The sequence below is a fragment of the Seriola dumerili genome, unplaced genomic scaffold (genome assembly GCF_002260705.1).
Source record: "Seriola dumerili isolate Sdu_G_001 unplaced genomic scaffold, Sdu_1.0 BDQW01000068.1, whole genome shotgun sequence".
In the NCBI taxonomy this organism is placed as follows: Eukaryota; Metazoa; Chordata; class Actinopteri; order Carangiformes; family Carangidae; genus Seriola; species Seriola dumerili.
The window spans coordinates 6,303,800-6,322,355 of record NW_019174323.1 but is presented as its reverse complement, the minus strand read 5'-3'; the positions used below and the strand labels follow the sequence as shown (position 1 = coordinate 6,322,355).

At 39.7% G+C, this 18,556-nt stretch overlaps 2 protein-coding genes across 2 annotated transcripts; one reads left to right on the top strand and one right to left on the bottom strand.

Annotated features, from left to right (window-relative positions):
- Positions 1 to 920: 920 nt before the first annotated feature.
- pigf (phosphatidylinositol glycan anchor biosynthesis class F) lies at positions 921 to 3,920 on the top strand. Its single transcript, XM_022743270.1, has 5 exons — positions 921 to 1,284; positions 1,684 to 1,775; positions 2,205 to 2,321; positions 2,435 to 2,543; positions 3,562 to 3,920. The coding sequence occupies exons 1-5, from the start codon at positions 1,057 to 1,059 to the stop codon at positions 3,673 to 3,675; spliced, it is 660 nt and encodes a 219-aa protein (XP_022598991.1). The 5' UTR covers positions 921 to 1,056; the 3' UTR covers positions 3,676 to 3,920.
- A 6,941-nt stretch (positions 3,921 to 10,861) lies between these two features.
- LOC111220065 (cytochrome c oxidase subunit 7A-related protein, mitochondrial) lies at positions 10,862 to 16,579 on the bottom strand. The gene is made up of 3 exons (XM_022743011.1): positions 16,425 to 16,579; positions 11,983 to 12,117; positions 10,862 to 11,229 (listed from the first exon to the last, which is right to left on the bottom strand). The coding sequence occupies exons 1-3, from the start codon at positions 16,494 to 16,496 to the stop codon at positions 11,089 to 11,091; spliced, it is 348 nt and encodes a 115-aa protein (XP_022598732.1). The 5' UTR covers positions 16,497 to 16,579; the 3' UTR covers positions 10,862 to 11,088.
- Positions 16,580 to 18,556: the final 1,977 nt, after the last annotated feature.

Genomic DNA, 18,556 nt, shown 5'->3' with positions numbered 1-18,556 from the left:
CTATTCGTGTTCGAAGCAGATTGATTGGTCAAAGTTACGAGAATCTCAAATTTCATTGGCTAACTATTCTGTCCGTTACGGAAGGTCACAGTAATACGTCACCGGCCTTCTGTGATTGGTTAAAGGCTGGAAAGTCAAGAACAAAATAATACTTCCTGTTTGTTGCATACTAGTATATTTCTTCAAAATAAAAGTACCCTGAGGGTGGTCTTGTACGGGTCTCATCCTTGGAGTTCGTGAGATTTAGTTAGTCGAGCTTTATTCATTCAGGAAATCTCACTGAGATCAAGCTATCTTTAACAAGACAGACCTGAGGGGTTTAATTTCACTAACTCAGGGAGACATTTTTGGCATTCCTGCATGAACAAATTAACTGGCATTAGAGATTATAAATATGATTCTAGTAATAAGTAAAAGAGGTTTGCATCAATATAAGATATTTAACAATATCTGAAATTCTCAAACTGTATTTTTCAGTTTTTACACAGACACAAAAACACAAAATCACAAAAGGTGCTTGTGCAGATTTAGAAGTCAGTATAATTGCATAACAAATAATCTGAAACTGTTTGATAACCTATTTAAGTAATTTTTACAATAAAAATGTCAAGCAATACCCAGTCCTAGCAGTAAGTAGTATCTAGTAATTTGGGAGGATTTGCTGCTTTTCTTAGTATTATATGATAGTAGTCTAAAGTAAATAGCTTTTATTTTTTGGACTGTTGGTTTTCTGGCATTTTATAGATAACATGATTAGTTGGTTAATCGATTAATTAATCAGCAGATTAATTGATAATGAAAATAATTTAAAATAATTCAAAGCACAATCTCTTGGTATTTGAGATTAATTAGCTGATTTTGCTTTCGTAGAGGTATAAACGTTGGGCTTTTATTATGAAGTGCAAGCGGAAGTCAGTGTCGCTCCATGTTTACGGAAGATAAATCGACCTACCCGTGCACTCAACCTTTCCTGCAAAACCAATGCTAAATTAACATTTCAAGGGTTTTATTTAGAATTTCGTATTTGATTAATTATAGGTAGGTAAAGTAACCGTCATGTGGGACCATGAAATCAGAGCCATGGCGTCCACTCATGCCATCATCGCCGCTTCGGTGTTCATGGCGACCGTCTTACCTGCGGTGTTTGTACGGGGCTTTTCGGTGTACGGGACTCACCTGCTGTGGCTCTACTCGGTGTCCGGCACGGTGACTGCGGTCAGTGTCGCCGTCTTCTGGCTGCTCGGTATCACACCGCCCACCAAGAAGCACACGCTGGGATACAAGGTGACTGCTGGGTTCGTGGTGGTAGTAGTGTAAAAGGGTTAAATTGGCTGAATACTGGCTCTGTAAGTGTTGTCATTATTTGTTTTAAAGAATTAATAATTGTTGCAAGTATCTAATTGCCCACTCGCTACGTCTTATCATCTCCAAAAGCTGAGTGGACGTTTCAGTTTAACCACAGTCAGTCAGACATGAGACTTAAGAAGTTTTTTTTTATGCTGCTGACACTATAACAGTCAAGTCTGTCAGTATTTGGACCATATAAACTATAGTCAAATATACATGGCTGCAGCTAACATATTTTCATAATCGATTATTTTCCCAATTAATAATTTGGTCTATGTGTGCTTTTTCTCTGTAACGTTTGTTTGGTGAACTTAATTCACCCCTTTCTCTCTGCAGCTGTCCAGGTTGTTTCGTTCCTGTCTGTACTTCTTCCTGTCGTGCCTGTTCTTTCACAGTGTAGTCGTTCTCTATGGAGCTCCGCTGATTGAGTGAGTACACGGAGATGCTCGTACACTGTCCCTGTGCGTGTGTGGTTATGAGAGAGGGAGATGTGCAGCAGAGAAAAAGAAAAACAGAGGGAGTTGTTGCTGTTAGTTTGGATGAAGCGACTTTGTTACAATGATTGTGAGTAATACACTTTCAAATGTATCACCCACAACCAAATATTCCAGATAAATAACACCTACTTTTTGAAAAATTACACGTTCTCACATTTTCATTTTCTCTGTCTCTGTTTTATTGAACGCATTATTATACCTTGTAATCATTCCTTTCTAAAAGTTACTGTTTTCTATGCTTTGCTGTATTGGCGCAAGTTTTGCCTCCACAAAATGTTTGTGTTGTAACTCTGTGGTGCTAGTTAGGCATTTGATTGGTGCTACGGTGTCTCTAATTCCTGTGTGTCCTGTGTTTTCCAGATCTGCCTTAGAGACGTTCTCCCTTGCTGTGCTGCTGACCTCTCTAACCACACTGAGGTGTCTCTGTGTCCTTGGGCCCAACGTCCAGGCCTGGATACGTGTGTTCAGTCGGCACGGGTAACCTCAAAATCTGATTTTCTTCTCTCCCTGCTCCATAACCCTCTGTCATATAGTTCATGTGTTTATCTTGTGTATCTAAACCGACCTTGCTTTGCTGTCTCCATCTCCAGAGCTATGTCTGTGTGGGACACCTGTCTACAGATCACAGTCGCCTGCACAGTGGTAGGAGCCTGGGTCGGAGCCTTCCCTATACCTCTGGACTGGGACAGGCCGTGGCAGGTCAGCACACACTGGAAATCCTCTCATTAACAAAATGTTTACTGTGGGATCTTTCTCGTCGTATCCGGAATCATATGAGAACAGTTTATCCTATCCTAAACCTCTTTTTCATGCGAGTTTCTTGTTGGAGCATCAGAGCAGCGGTGTGCTGTGACAGAAATAAAGAGGTTCAACTTAAAGTTAGATGCTTAAAAAATGTCTTTCTCAAGCAAAGTGATCCATGACTAATATGAGAAGCGGCTCTGTTTTGTGGTACTTTTTAACACTGATTCTCAGCTTTCATGTTAGGATTCCACAAATTTGTTGCAGGATAATGTTTTTGCTTTTTTTTTCCTTGTGAATTACTCGACACTCATGCCTCTCCGGGCCTCCGAAATTTTTCAGATCAAACAATCTGACGAGGCAGAACTCGCTTCAAACCTTAAAACCACTTATAAATAACATCGTCTTTGAAAACAAACAGTAAATGCACAAAATGATTCAAGCATTTCTGTAACCTCACAGTAATTTTTCCCGTAAATCTTTACCAGTCATCTTGTTTGTCTGCCTCTGGCACACAGCACACTCTCTTCACAGTTTCCTCTGTTAACAAGAAGCCAGCTGTTTCCATTCATCACTGAGGAGTATTAAATACAACCTCTATGAAATTATAATTCAACACAGTAACCATTAAATATTTCTCTTTCTTTAATTAATCCATTTTTTTAAATGACAAGAAGGGAAAGATTAGAGTTCTAATTGCAAAGGGAGTTCTCTTCACACTGACTGGAGGAAAATGCAAATTAGATGTAGACTTTGATTATTGGAGCATAACTCTGAATGTCAGTGGAGCTGAATTTTTTTTCCCTTTAGAAGCTACTCTTTAAATTAACCGAGCATTACACAAGTGGAGATGTTGTGCTTGCGGGGGAAGCACAACATCCCGCCCCCTGATGTATCAGTGCAACAATGGAGTGTTTTTTTCATCCCAATTTACGGCCGCGAATGGACAGACTCACACGTCGTGTTCTTCTCGTAGGTTTGGCCTGTTTCCTGCAGTCTGGGCGCCATGATCGGCTTCCTGACCGGGCTTGTTGCGTCTCCCGCGTGGATCCACTATCATCGCAAACAGCTCACGTACAAGTGCAAGTGATAGAATGGATGCGTGTTTTGTTGGGTCTGTGCTTGTTTTGAATGCGACCATGAGGGTATCTCTTGTGTTCCTGCTGAATTCCTTTTAAACTTTTCACTGATTATTTATTGGGAATGTTCACTCTGTTTGCAGCGTGTGGGAGAGATGATTTTGTAATAATGCTAAGAGTTGTGATTATTTTGTATGGATGAAGTCTTAATCTGCTCCTGAAGATTTTTGACATGAATAAATATATTAGTTCTTCATCAGTGTTTATTTTTTCATGGGAATTCTTGATTAAAGGGATGTGATTTGTTGTTGAGTGATTGAATCTAAAAAAAAAAAAGGTTAAACCTGCAGGTGGGGCTGTTGGATCACCACTATGTGTGTGTGTGTGTGTGTGTGTGTGTGTGTGTGTGTGTGTGTTTTTATGTGAAGGCAACAGAGATTAAATGAAGAGAAGAAACTGAGCCTCGCACTCATTTAGTAATATAATACAAAGTAATCAGTATTATGGTTGGGTGGTCATTACTGAAGTAGTCATGTGGGGAAGTTAAATACTTACTGCAAAGTGTACTTACACACTAACACACACACACACACACAGACGCCGTTCTGCACCTGAAGCTGACTACTGATGAATACTGTTCCTTTTTAAACAACCATTAATCTTGCTCCAACACTATTTCAACACCCTCCTCCCTCTCCCTCTCCCGCTCTCATTCTCATTCCACCTTTTCACTTCCTCAGGCAACCATATTGATTCACTTTCATTTTAGGGACATTCATTTTACTCCTTTCACGCCGCCCACATCTCTTGTTCAACCTCGCAGCCCGATAACCACAATGAAACTTGCATTTTCTGCATCGCAGTGTCAAATTGTCAAAGTAAATCAGGGATGCTGTTTGCAGACACTTGTAAGACAGTACAACATACTGTGCTGTAATTATGTCCGGGGGGGGGGATGAGCGGTCATTTTTGCAGTGTGAAATTTTGCTGTTTAGTATTATTGGGATTGGTGCACAGTGTCAGCACACAGCCAGGGGCAGAGCTATCCTTTCGCCCTGTGTTTGATCTCTTACATAAGGTTGTTGCCAGGGAAAGGCTGAGAAAAATAGCCTGGAGGAAAAAGAGAAAAGAGGGGAAAAACACATTTTCAAAAGCCATACAGGGAGAGAGAGAGAGAGAGAGAGAGAGAGAGAATTTTCCAGCCATATTAGTAGCCTACATACACTTACAACGCCAATCAGCGCGCCATTTTCATGCCTCAACCTCTCCCTCCATCCCTCTGACGAAATTCAATCTGATCTCACGCTGTTGCCTCCATTACCTTTACTCTTTTTTTTTTTTCCTTCTATTTTCCACCTTGGTTCTGATACGTCATTAAATGTGGTGAGCAGAGGAAGTGGCAAGTAGGGCCCCTTAGAGAGCAAAAGGTGTGATGAAGTTGATTTCAACCCCGTCTGAGCTAAATCTCACCATGATTTCACCTTCGGCCTGGTGTGAGTGTGTATTTTGAGGATCGCTAAGATGATTCATACCCCTCTCCTTTTGTCCCTCGAGGTGTTTTCATACGTGTGATCGATGGACGGAAAATCATGGGCTCAATCCCACTTGTGGGTCCTTTCATCTACACACACGCGGACATGCTTCTGCTTCTCCAAATCCTCTCCTCATTCAATTTCAGACAACTTTATTCACTGCTCGTTCTCAGGCTGTGTTATTGTGGCATTGTGAGCAGAGGTGATTTGTCACCCACCACGCCCCCATCCTCCCAACAGCCTTTCCTGCAAGGCAGTTGTTTGAGCCATGTGTTTGCTATTTGCAGAGCTATTATGTTTCTGCATTGTTCCTATGAGGAGGGACAAACAGACAAGAGTAGTACACTCTGAATTAAGAAGCACCCTCAGCTCTCTGTCGTCCATAGTGTCACCCATTGTCTGCGCAATGTGAAAAGATTGCTCATGCAGTGGAGAATAGAGAATTAGCACCCAAACTCTGCACTTCCATACAGATTTTTTTTTCTTTTCTTTTTGGTCATCTTGGTTGTACAGCCTGCAAATTCAACATAAGGGTCCAGTCTCACAGCTCTTATTAACTTTGTTTTCCAGCTGCAGCAGACAGCTGTTTTCAGCAAGAACATCCTGATAAACTCCCTGTACACCACAATCTCGAATCTGAAGCTGAACAGCCAGGTATTCTTCTCAGGAGTTGGTGCAAACAAAGCCGCAGTGAAAAACAGTGGGAACATTGGAGTTCGATTTGTCTCGTAGCCAGAAAAAGCGACACTAAATGAATGCTAATGTTGCTCTGAGTCTGCTTGATGTAAGAAACAGATTACTAATATGTTTGCTTGGACAAAATTCAAAGCCAGGGAAGTGGTTGTGGCTGATTCCTGGACTTCTTGTCTAACACCACGATCAGGCCAAAGTTTTCATTTATCCAGTGAAAAATCTCTCATCGACTACATGGAAAAAAACAGACGTTCATTGTTCTTAGTTTTCACATCATATGATGTTGCTGACTTTTGACTGAATTTAGCAGAGATATTAATGTTCCTCGGCAAGAATAGAGAGAACAACTTTGTTGACTTTTCCTCCGACTTTTTCCTCCAGCACCATTATTGTTAATGTGGAATATAATATCAGCACGGTAACTCACAAAAGCACAAAAACACTCCCCACCCAAACACAGAAATAAGAGGAGAAAGCTAGAGGGGTTTTATTAGAAATAAAATAGAAAAAGAAACACTACAATTCTGAGACAAAACAAAAGAAAAGCTCCCACATAGAAATCACTGTCATCCTTTCGGTTACCTTTTTAATAAAGGAATATATGTCTCGATAAAGGAATCGTTTTTCTATCCTATTACACGTCTGTCATGACATTCTTTGATGTGCAGCAATTTTTCCCAACACAGTCATGTCTGAATAATTTTCTGTCAAACTGTTGCTGCTGTCTGGGTCCAGTACTTCTACTTATTGAGATAAAACAGACAACACTTTATTTTCAAATATAAAGTTGTCGACAGAATTTCATTCAGAACTGTTAGATTTTTCACTGTGCATGTGATAATGCACCCTTTTTCCTAAGACAAATGACCATTCCCTATTTTCAATGTCTAGTTTGGATCAAACAATCATGTTTAAACCCACAATGTGTAGAATTGTATTCATTTTATATATTTTTTTTAACTTCTCCATCTCATGGATGTTTTATGGTTGATGTAAGAGCCTTTTTCCGCAAACTCTCATCTTCTCCACGGTGGCCACAAATCAGCTTTCATTTTAAAGCTGCATTAACTGATTTACAACTGATCGGCAATGATCTTTTTCAAAGAGCGAAGCTGGTGACAGGATAGATAAGTGTCTCATAATACAAGATGGAAACAGCTGTCTCAAAGGGAGGGATTCACCCTGTAAAAAGGGGGCTTATATTTTCACTTTTCTTGCAATAAGTCACACCCATCCTCCATTTATAACAACCTTCTTCTCACTCTCTCCTCCTCCCCCCTCCTCACACACCAATTTTGCTTCCTGTGTTTTGTCTCTCCTTTTGCCCCAGTTTCCTGTGTTCACGCTCCCCCAGGTGAGCGCTTGATTAGCAGTTGGAGCGCTGTGTAACTGAGTGGTAAACATGTTATTGAGTCGTCGTGTCTCTCCTGTCGGGCAGAAGAGCGACAACAAAAGGATCTATTGTCACTGAGGGATGCTCAAGTGGGTTGTCATGACGCAGGAAGGATGGGGGAGACAGAGGGGTGGAATTAAGGAGATTCTGAAGGATTCCTCGATGAAAAGCAGGTACAGGGTTTATTATCGAGACCAGACATGAGGTGCCTCTCTTGACAATATAATGTGTGCACATAATGATTATGTTTGTCTAAGAAAAGCCTCGGTGGGAGGACAGTGACTGAATAACTGGGAAAAGTTGTAAAGAGACAGAGTGAGCAGGAGATTCCTTAGTGAAACAAATGAACAGCTCAAAGACAGGCTTTGTTCTCCCATTTTACACCTTAAATTCAAGGCAATCATTTTGACTCTTCAGGGGATGGTTTCTCAGATACAGAACGGTGACAAATTAAAGGGAAAAAAAACCTCAATCCCGCAAACCAATATCCAATCATGCTCTGTGGCAGGTATTGAAATGCCGAACAGGCCCAGGTTCATAGATGGAGCACAGATGGCAGGAGCTTCAGTCACAAAGATCCACAACTGGCTGATGTTTCAATAGGAACAGAGACTGAAGTGACATCTGCATTTAGATCTATATAAGAGACGTCAGGAAATAGGGTCAGAAATTGCGGTTGACAGCTCACATGTGATGACCGTGATGCTCGTGCATTAGTGTGATATGTGAGGGAAAAACAGAAGAGCAGCTCTCTCTCAATTGACTGAGAATGTCAGTGCAGGATGTGATCACACTGAGTCAGCAAGAACAGGCTGACACCAGTTACACGGAGAGGGGAATTATTTTAGGGCTACAGCACGTATATCGCTCATTACAAAGGTGAGGGGGATTTTGCTGGCGTGGTGTGGGTCCGCTTCTCCCCTTAGAGGGAAGTTTCACAGCAAATCAATATAAAGTCTTTCTGGGTGATCGCTTTATCCTGTGATGAAACGTATCTATCCTCTATCCGGACTGGTCTCTCCCATCCAGAGGGCACGGGGGGTCACTGAATTCTTGATGAGTATGAAAATGATGTGAATCATATGCTGTGGCCTTTACAGTCACCAGATCTCAACCCAATAGAACGATGATTTATTTTTTGTCTGTTTGTAAAATCAGCACCGACAGGCGAAAAATAAATCATCGTAGATGTACAGTGCCTACCAGCCATCACAAACTCACAGCTGGAACACACCTGCATGTAAGCACCGTACCTGCACCCTCGCTCTGTAGAATGGGGTGTTTCGGAGTGAGACATTCTTCAAATTATGCCCTGTGTCTTTATTTATTAACAGTACTCATTATTTCCCCCAGAAGGTCAAATTATTCATTTTTAAATCAGTGCTATCATCAATTATCCATCATAAGGATTTCCTCGGGGTGGGAAGTATTGATGCCATGAGAAGGGGAGGTCCAGAGCTGAGTCAGCCTGACAAATGAAGGTGCCTGTTCTATGGCTATCCATCATTAAAAAGAAAAAAAACTTTAGCTGTTTTTATTTTCAAGGGTTTTTGAAATTATCAGAGGTATATGCATAAAACTAAACCCTTCCTATACCCTCCTTCTACAGTGCATTTAGAAAATATATGGACAGTGACACGTTCTTATTTAACCTATTAAACTGGATTTGAAATGAACTATGAGGTTTATAATCAGACTCATGTGTGGCTGTAGACTTGTTTATAAACTGTCCTGTTCATAAATAATCCTCTAATTTCAGGGGTCAAAAAGTTACTGGGCAGATAAACATAAATCTAAAAAGCGTTCTTACATGATGAAAAACACACCCCTGCCCTGATGACTGTGCTCCACACACTGCGCTACGTCAGTGTGTGCTACTTGATGATTACAAGTGGTCGAGCTGTCTGTGAGGACTGTGCCAATCAGTTAAACCAGCGAAGGCCGCCTCTCGTTGAGTGTTCGGCTGCCGGGCATCAGAGACTAATTAGGCAAAGAGATTAAATAAATGGAGAATAGTGAACCTAATCTGGTCAGTATCTTCACTGATGCATAGAAGATTAAAGACAAGAAACATCTAGTATCATGGATATATAATGGAATACGAAACTCCATAAACATAGAGACAATCAGCTGCCGATATCGGGTTGATATATGGGAAAAGCTCAGCTAAGATTAGCAACTTAAGGTCCTGGCGGAAGAGCCTAAGATGATGCGTACATTTATATGAAGTGGTTCTCAGGGAGAGACCTCTTGAACTGGGTGAAAGGCTGGATAAATGTACCACCCATGATGTATATGTATGATGTATCATTATAGGTCAAGCTAAGAATTTATTGATCCCGGGGGGGGGGATTCACAAGCTACTGGCCTCTGCCTAAAGTGACATACACATTAATAATACATATAATAATTATAATCCAATTATATAATATACATTATTCTGAAACTGGGCATTCTGTATGATGAGTACATTTTCTTTTGGTACTTTAAGTATGTCTTGATGCTAATACTTTTAGATAAATGTATGGCTTTTATTTGTAGGAGTATTTTAACAGAGTCCTTCAACCCTTTCGATTACAGTCATAACCCTGATCCCCTTTAAAATTTACATCCAGAAAATCAGAAAGAGTATAGGAGATACTGAACTACTATACTATACTATACTGAAAGTCAAAGAAAGAGAAACATGGTGGGAATGTAAGTTGTTGTTTTTTTTTTTTGCCTCGCCTATTTGTTTTTGTCATAAAAAAAATACCTGCAAGACCTTTTGGGTGGAAAACGCTGGAGTTTTAGCCATAAATCTGAACTAGCTCTGTGTCAGCAGCTGTTGCAGTGAAATGGGGATGATAAAATGCTTTGCACCGTCAGAATCAGGAGACTTAAGAGCTTTCAAATTATGTACAATTTGTCAAGTTTGTGTAAAACTTGAGCGCCACCGAGGCCAAAGCGTCTCATCGGTGGCACAGTGCGTATTTGAAAAGGTTAAAAGATCCGAGTCGTTCTCCCACTACTCTGCATATAAGTTCCCATAAGATGTGACACATTACACTTGTTATTAAAATACCCTCTTCCTGTACAAGCCTTATGTTGCCCGTCTCAACCCACTCAGAAAGAAAAACACACCAAACATACCATACCAGTCTGAGATGATCATCTGTGTTTCAGCAGCTTGATGTGGAACTGCCAACATGTCCGTCTGAAACAACCTCCCACCCTCAGAGCTCGGTGAGGAGCATCTGAAATCACACCAGGGCCCACACATATAAATACTGTATGAGACAGTACTTAAGCCAAGTGAGCAGCAGCTATGTTCCTGACGGGGTGTCTCCATCATGCTTATGGTAGCACTTCTACAAGCCTGTTGAAAGCTAAATATATATATATATATATCTTCACATGTCCGCTTCTATATTGGCATCTGTAAGAGCTGAGGGAGAACATGCCTGTAACACGCCCCTATAGAGTTTCATACATGATGTCCGTGCATCTGTCAGCTGATTGGCAATAATCACACCTCGACTATAGTGAGCGCTATTTCAGTGACAAAGAGAAAAAAAAAAAGACTGGACTCAGAGCATCTTGTAGCTTTGTTTCCCCTTAAAATGTATTAATTTATTTTTAACAAAGAAGACAGACATTATTATCGTTATCATTGGTGTGGTGTTCTAAAAGTGATAAATTCTCATCGAGTCAAGTCCCAAGAGGTGGCGTGGCGAGGGCAGATGGAGACCGTGAACGTTGGGTCGACGTATTACAGCAGAGACATGTCGGAGGTGTTAAAGAGAAAGATCCTGGGTTTGTGTTGGTCACTTATTGCTGGGCTGGGCTGCCATGTAAAGAGCAACCAGACAGTAGAGAGCGCCTCCGACAGTGAGAGCCATGGTGGTGCGGTACAGTAGCCTGTCGGGAACGCCGCGCTTCAAATGAACGGGGACACCGTCGGGCGCCTGGGAAAAGGATGAAACAGGAAGCGGGCGGGCGGGGGGAAAGCAGGAGAGGGTCGAGGAAGAAGAAATAAAAATAATGAGAGGAAGCACAGAACAGATAGTACAGAGTATTTTCAGATAGGCCTCAAATTATTTGGATTTCCCTCTAATTCTTTAACTACCTGTTATTGCAACTCACTAAACACTCACCCAGTTTCTGATCAAGTCTGAATGTTTTTAAAATACATACATTTTCTCAATATTGTAATAAGAAATCCAATGTTTCTTCTATATTAGTATTTTTAGAATTAAAAACTGTCCTTGCAACGTTTGATTGGAAAAACAAAACTGACAGTTTGTTATGAAAGAAGAAGAGGTTTTCTCTGTCGTGGAATCTGGAAGGTCAGAATTTCTACACTTTCATAAAAAAAAATATTCTTGAATTTATAAAACTGTGATTTCCATTTGTCTGAGTGATTGCTCTGCTCAACTTCTGAGTCCTTTATTATTTCCCTCGCTGCCTCTTGTGTGATGAATACTGAGGAGGGAAGCAGAAGGCCATTAAGGACAGAGAGTGAAATGACTACCAGTCACTGCCTAACGCTGATGAATCTCCACTGCTGTGACTGATAAAGTTGAACCCCCTAAACCTCTCTCTGAAGACTTTTTTGAATTAAAAGCTAACTCACTGTGCCAACTGTATAAGTGTCAAATGGAATAATAAAAAAAAAAAAAGAAAAGAAGACACATTTATCAGTCTGTGTCCTTCATTACCTGGAATATCCTCTGGAACTCCTGAACCTTGTTTGCGCCCATGTATTCCACCGTGGCCCCGGCCTCTGACACCACCTTGGTGGGTGTGGCAAAGATCATGCTTGGGGATTCTGCTGGCACACCTGGCCTCAGCCCCTGAACAAGAACAACCAACTGGTCACAATAAAGCTCAATGTATCTAAGACATTATTACATTTTTTTTCACAAACTGTATTAAATAATTAAAAACATCTAACACTTATTTAAAATGCAAACACACAACTCCATCTATGAACACCCCCTCCATCCTATTCCAACCCTGTCAATAAAAGACCTTGACGAAAACAAAAAGGAAGGTGCGGAAAGAAGAAAAGAAAGAAAAAGTATTTAATAAAATGACAAAAAAAACAAAAAAAAAAACAAAACAAATTTCCTAAAGACCAAATGTCTTGTTTTGTCCAAGCAGCTATCCAAAGTAAGACAAGATATTCAACTTTCAATGTAATAAAATATTAAAAAGCAGCAAAAGTTGTTGCTTCCATTTTAGAATGATAATGTGCCGAGCCAGCAAAGAAGTGAAAGCCAGAGACATAAGTCTCGGAGAAATAACTGTCATCAGGAATGCCAAGCAAAATACTTCAGTCCAATATTCAGACAATTGGAGAGAAGTCAAAAGCCTACGAAAGGAACTGGAAAGTGAACTCCTACATCCGTTATAAGTGTCGTTAAGACTAGGAAACAAATTGGTATAATAGACCAGAAGTGTCTCACCTGGAAATAAATGTGAGGTAGGTATAGCTGATGATCTAAACGTTCTCCGAATTTTGAGGGGTGGGACGACTACGTGATTTGTACCAATTCAGCCTTACGCTTCGACCGTAACAATCAAAAGAAAAGACTCTTACATTTCAGCAACTTTCTTTCTACATTACATACAACCAAAGGCCCGTATCCTCTTCACAGGGAAGCTAATGAGCTCAGCCTTGCTGCATAAATACAAGTGATTGCATGAGAACTTCATCTCATCTTGCACATTATGTCTCCACTTGTGCGACTGCTTAAGTGCCTGTTTAGATTATTAAAGAGCATCTCAAGTAGCAGTTAAACACTGCAAACTACAGTGTTTTAACATCTAGGCTTATTTTTGTCTCAAGTCATTTAATTTTATATCTGTAGCGAGGACACAGGATTATTGTCAGGCTCCTTGTTTAATGCAGCCACATCTTTTTATACACTTTGTACCTGTAGACATTATTTTCAGACACACTTTCCCCCTAGAAAAAAAAAGGCAGACGGGTCTTTCTTGTGAGATATTTACTGTATTATTTTGGCTTGTGATCATTTCCCACCCACAAATCTTAAAAATTCTTCGATCATTCTGATTTGGACAAGTTCCTTCGCTCTTCAGCTGCGTGAGTCTACTGAAATTATCATTAAATTTCACAGTGTTGTTCTACTTTTCAGGCGGTAAATACTTTAAGTAAATAAACCAGGGGTGCACTGTGGTGTTAATGAAATACAAGTGTGCCTCCTTAATACCCTCACACTATGGAGGAAGCTTCTCACCAACCCTTATTTTGAAAGAAATCACTGGCAGACCCATTACCTTGTTGAGCATGTGTGGAGGCAGACAGTGTGGGAGCGGGGAAATTAAATCTGACATATGAAAACGCAGAGGCACTGAGAGCAAGATTATTTTTACTTGCCACAGAAGGCTTGACTAAAAGTGTTTGCAGCAGGAACTCATCATGGCATGAGATTCCTCCCTGTATTTTTTTGTCATTTCTCCTGCATGACTTGTTATTACAGAGGGCCGTGTGCTGCGGTGCGCCAGATGCTGAGGAATAATGAGAAAAATGCAAAGTAGAAGGAAGAAAACCGGATATTTACTGAATGATAAAATAGAATTAATATTATTTCTAATGTGTTGTTTCTACCTCTGCAGCTGCGCTACAGACACTCCCAATGTGGGGCAAATGAAGAAAAGGAAAACTTAGCCAGGACAGGGTTAATGAGTGTCACAAAATACAAAATATGTGCTGAAACTAAGATGTTATCATTCCCCACCAAACAAATAAACCTGAAAATATTCGACAAAATATTTTTTTAAGGATTCAGATTCAATAAAATGCTATCAAACCCAGTCCCTACTATAATTAATACCTCTTTTGGCAAAAATGACTCATATGAGACCGGTGATGGAGTTGACAAGTTATCCACACACTATAACCTGCTTCATTGTGGTCTGCTCCATTTATGGTTGAATAAAAGTACTGCTGTTTAAACACATCTATTCTAGTCAAATGCACTGCTCAGACAGTCTGCCTCTTTTCACGTTATCAGGGATTTACATGAGTCTTTTATTCACTGTATTTAGTGCATTCAAATTTTTACCATAGTAAAAATATGGAAGTATTATCAGCAAAATGTACTGAAAGCATGAAAAGTTAATGTATTCATTAAGCAGAATGGCCACTGTTATTATTTTACTAGCATGAGTAATGTTATTGGTTTATTATGGCTGCTGCACAATTGTGTAAGCACCATTTTAATTTTGTATGTGTTTGAGGGGGAGGCAAAAAACCACAGTGCCGTTTGCTTCATTACTCAAGGCGGCTATTGCACTCACCACTGTGAGTTATATGAAAGTCTCAGCCCATCTGTGTTTTTATTTTAAGGCCACGCAATCCATTTAATATCTTCGGTTGAGGTCAAAGTGAACAACCATGACACCAGATCACAGGATAGCTTAGCTTTGAAAATTATTCTCCAAACTCCAAGCAGGGGTATGATATGTGTCACTACTTGAATGAACTGCAACAAAAACTGATATTAGACACTTGGATTTCTCTGAGGGGCTTTAATGTTCTCTATAAATAAATACATAAATGCAAATTTCACATGACTTGTAGTGGCAGAATCCAAATGTATTTTTGCCAACACCTGTAAACTATACAAAGGATTGAATGAAAGTCTATTACAGCATCTCTACCACCTGCTGCTGTTTCATTATCATCTGATTAAGATTTAAAGTTATACTTGACAACCCCACTTGTACCAGTAATAAGTAGCATGCTAACGGAGAACAGCCACTGCTTCATGGGACGTACTTGAATTGTTCTAATGTTGTACATATGGAATTTGGTCTCAGATCCTTTTAACTAAATTACTTAATTTATTTACTTTGGTGCAGTTTAATCTCAATAGTGTATCACATTTTATAAACTGTGTTTTTCTTATTTGTGTGTAGAACCTTAATCTGAAAATTAGCTGGTAACTTTAGCTGTGAAATAAATTAAGTGGAATAAAGAGACACAGTTTTCTACTTTGCACCATATAAGGAGGTGTGAAGTAGCATGAAAGGGAAACACTAGAACAGGAACAATTAGAGGATTAATCGATTAGTCAGTCCTCAGAGAATAAACAATTACTTTGAAAATCCGTTATTTGCCATTCAAACGTGAAGATTTTCTGTTTCACAGGTTTGTAAACTAAATATCTCTGGGTTTTAGACTGTTAGTTGGAAAAAAGCAAGACATCTTAAGCTGTCTACTTGGATTTGAAGGAACTGGGATTGCCACTTTAATATTTTCTGCTATTTTATCCACTAAACGATTAATCAATTAAGTGAAAATAATCATCAGATTATTCAATGATAAAAATAATTGTTAGTTGCAGTTGTAGGAAACAGCAACTCAAGACTGGGTTAGTGTTTTAGTTACAGCCCACCAATTACTTGGCTCAATTTTCTCCCAACAAAAACTAATTTAAAAGTTGAATAAGTGATTTCCCAACCGAGACACGGGGGAGCTTGACGACAGTCTAACCCTATCATAGAATAACAAAGAGGCTGCAGTGTAAAGGACAGAGGAGCAATAATAAAGGTCACATCTGGCAGAAGCTCAGAGAGGCCACTGGATTTCGAAATTGGCTGTAAATTCACATGAAGGCCAGATCAACAGATTGGAAATGACCTTTCAGAATAAAGGTTATCTAAAGGCTCTGTGATAAGGCAGTGGTGGAAAAGGTAATTAATGTTTACGTAAAAAGAAAGAAAGAAAGAAAGAAAGAAAGAAAGAAAGAAAGAAAGAAAGAAAAGTCACAGCCTCTCTGTTTATGGTAACAACGCTACATTACTTTATAAAAAAAAACTACAGGTGACTTTATATGACATATCTGGAGAATGAAATGGGTGAATTACGTAAAATGAAGTTGAGATGAAAATAGCTCGAGGTAACGTGTAATCGGATACAAAAATACCGCAAATGACCCGTTATTTTTCAACAAATTTGGGAAATGAAACGCTAAATAGTATATTTAACAGGTTTTTAATTAACCTAAGGTGAATATTAAAGCCACGATAGTTACACGAAACCTAATAACGGTTCGTTATCCAACACGGTGATATGAAGGTCATCCCTTTCCGGTGACCGGCTCAGTTTGTCTCTGCTACCCGGTCTCACCTGAGGGCTGTAGGCGGCCGTAGGACCAGATCCCGTCAGTTTTTGGGTAAAACCGCTGAACTTGTAGTACATTTTACTGCTGAAGGACGTGGAGAGGTGTCATCCACAACAAAACCACCCGGTGAAGGGTCTTCCTGCTGCGACCGTCGACGGAAAGTGACGAAAGTATCAGTTGCCCCGCCCCTGCCCGTTTAAAAATCAAGAGGCAGGATGGCGGTGGTGCGTGTGTGGAAATGTCCAGTGCTTTACTTACCAATCCAGAGACATGAAGAAGTAACATTCCTCCATTTCATATCTAACTCCAGTAAAAGGTACCGAAGTATCAGTAAAATGTACTTTCTGCTAGAACACCTTGTTGACTTTCATTTTTCAGTCGCAGTTTGGTTCAGTTTAGGCTACAAAAGTAGCTACTAGGCCAAGGTTTAGGAGAAGATCTCGGTCTGGGATATAGACCCTTTCACAACTTTTAACTATGTGCCAAGGCTTTCTGGCAAAAAACCTCGAAGGCAAACTGATCCCATGTGTCACTCCCTGTCCTTTGACCAGCAAAGTGAAGGAAAAATCATTGGGGGTGGAGGTCGTAATATGATTGGTGTGGTAGAAAAGAAGCGAAAACAAATTTTCTGCATCCCGACCCAATATGTAGGCTATTCATATATTAGGACAAAAACATGAGCGCTAGGACGAGGTCAACAAACATCTGGGACGGATAGGTACACAGGCAGCCTACAGTACATCATGTAAGGGTTTGAGCAATACTACCTCATGTTTAAGACGACAGTAACAATCCTATTTCATCCAGTATTTTTCATCCTTGTTTTTCTGTAGACCCTCTGTCTCTACAGTAAGTCGTTTTTTCCATGGAACGTAGATAGTTGACAGTGCCTATAAAAAGGTCCTTAGTGGGAGGGCTTCTCTGAAGCCAGCATTTAGTAACAGCTTCCATAAAAATCTTCAGGCGGTAGATACCACATTTACACAAACCATCAGGAGTAACTCAAAACTAATAGAACTAAATAATCTGTTAGATTAAAAAAATCTAACAAAAAAATTAAATCATAAAGTAGACACACTGGTACAGTGTCTGTTATCAAATATCATATTTTAAGTTTCCATTTTAAAAAATCAAAGCCTTATTTTGATGATGGATGAATAGATGAATGTTGAATAATGAATGTTTTCATTCCAAATTATATTTTAGTCTATGGTAAATAGGAGCTGCTTCTATAGACAGTGATATTCTGAAGGAAAACCATGTGACCTTCATCACTGACGGGCTTATAATTATTCTTAATATCATCATTATTTACACAGAAATGCCAAAAAAAATAAAATATCTCTTACTCTGATTTTCGGGTAACTAATTACTCAGAGCAATTAATTACCAAATTTATGGATAATGAAAATGATGGTTTTATGCATTACTAAGAAAATATAATGTATTGTGATTTGTGGAAAGAAGCCATCATGTGTTATTGTGTAAAAGCAAAACCCAAAGATAATAAATTTACAATTAATTTTACAATTACAAATTACAATAATTTTTTTCAAAATGAATATAAGTAGATAGTAAGCTTGAAAAAAGGGCCCTTAACAGTTATTCAATTATATAAAAAAGTTAACTTGATTGATCAATTCAATCAACTTGTTTCAACACAAATAATCATACAACTCTGACCGGGGTAATTCTTCTGTATAATAGACTCATATTACTTTAATTTACTCTGGGGCTGACAGAAAGGCTAAAGGTCCCTCAGACCACTGTCAGCCAAGAACGGAAATCTGAGACTGCAGTGGAAACAGCCTCACCACAACTGGACAGAAAGAAAAATGTAGCCTGGTCTGATGAATCTGGATTTCTGCTGAGGCGCGCAGACACAGCCTCCCTTTGTATCAACACTCCAGGCTAATGGTGGTGGTGTGATGATGTGAGGAATGATTTGTTGGCACACTTTGGGCCCCTTAATACCAATCAATCATGGTTTGAATGCCACAGACTATCTGAGAATTGTTGCTGAACGTGTGCATCCCTTCATGGCCCTTTAAGTTTCTTCTAACGGGTACTTCCAGCACCATGCCACAAAGCAAAAGTCGTCTCAAACTGGTTCCGTGAACAATGACAATGAGGTCAG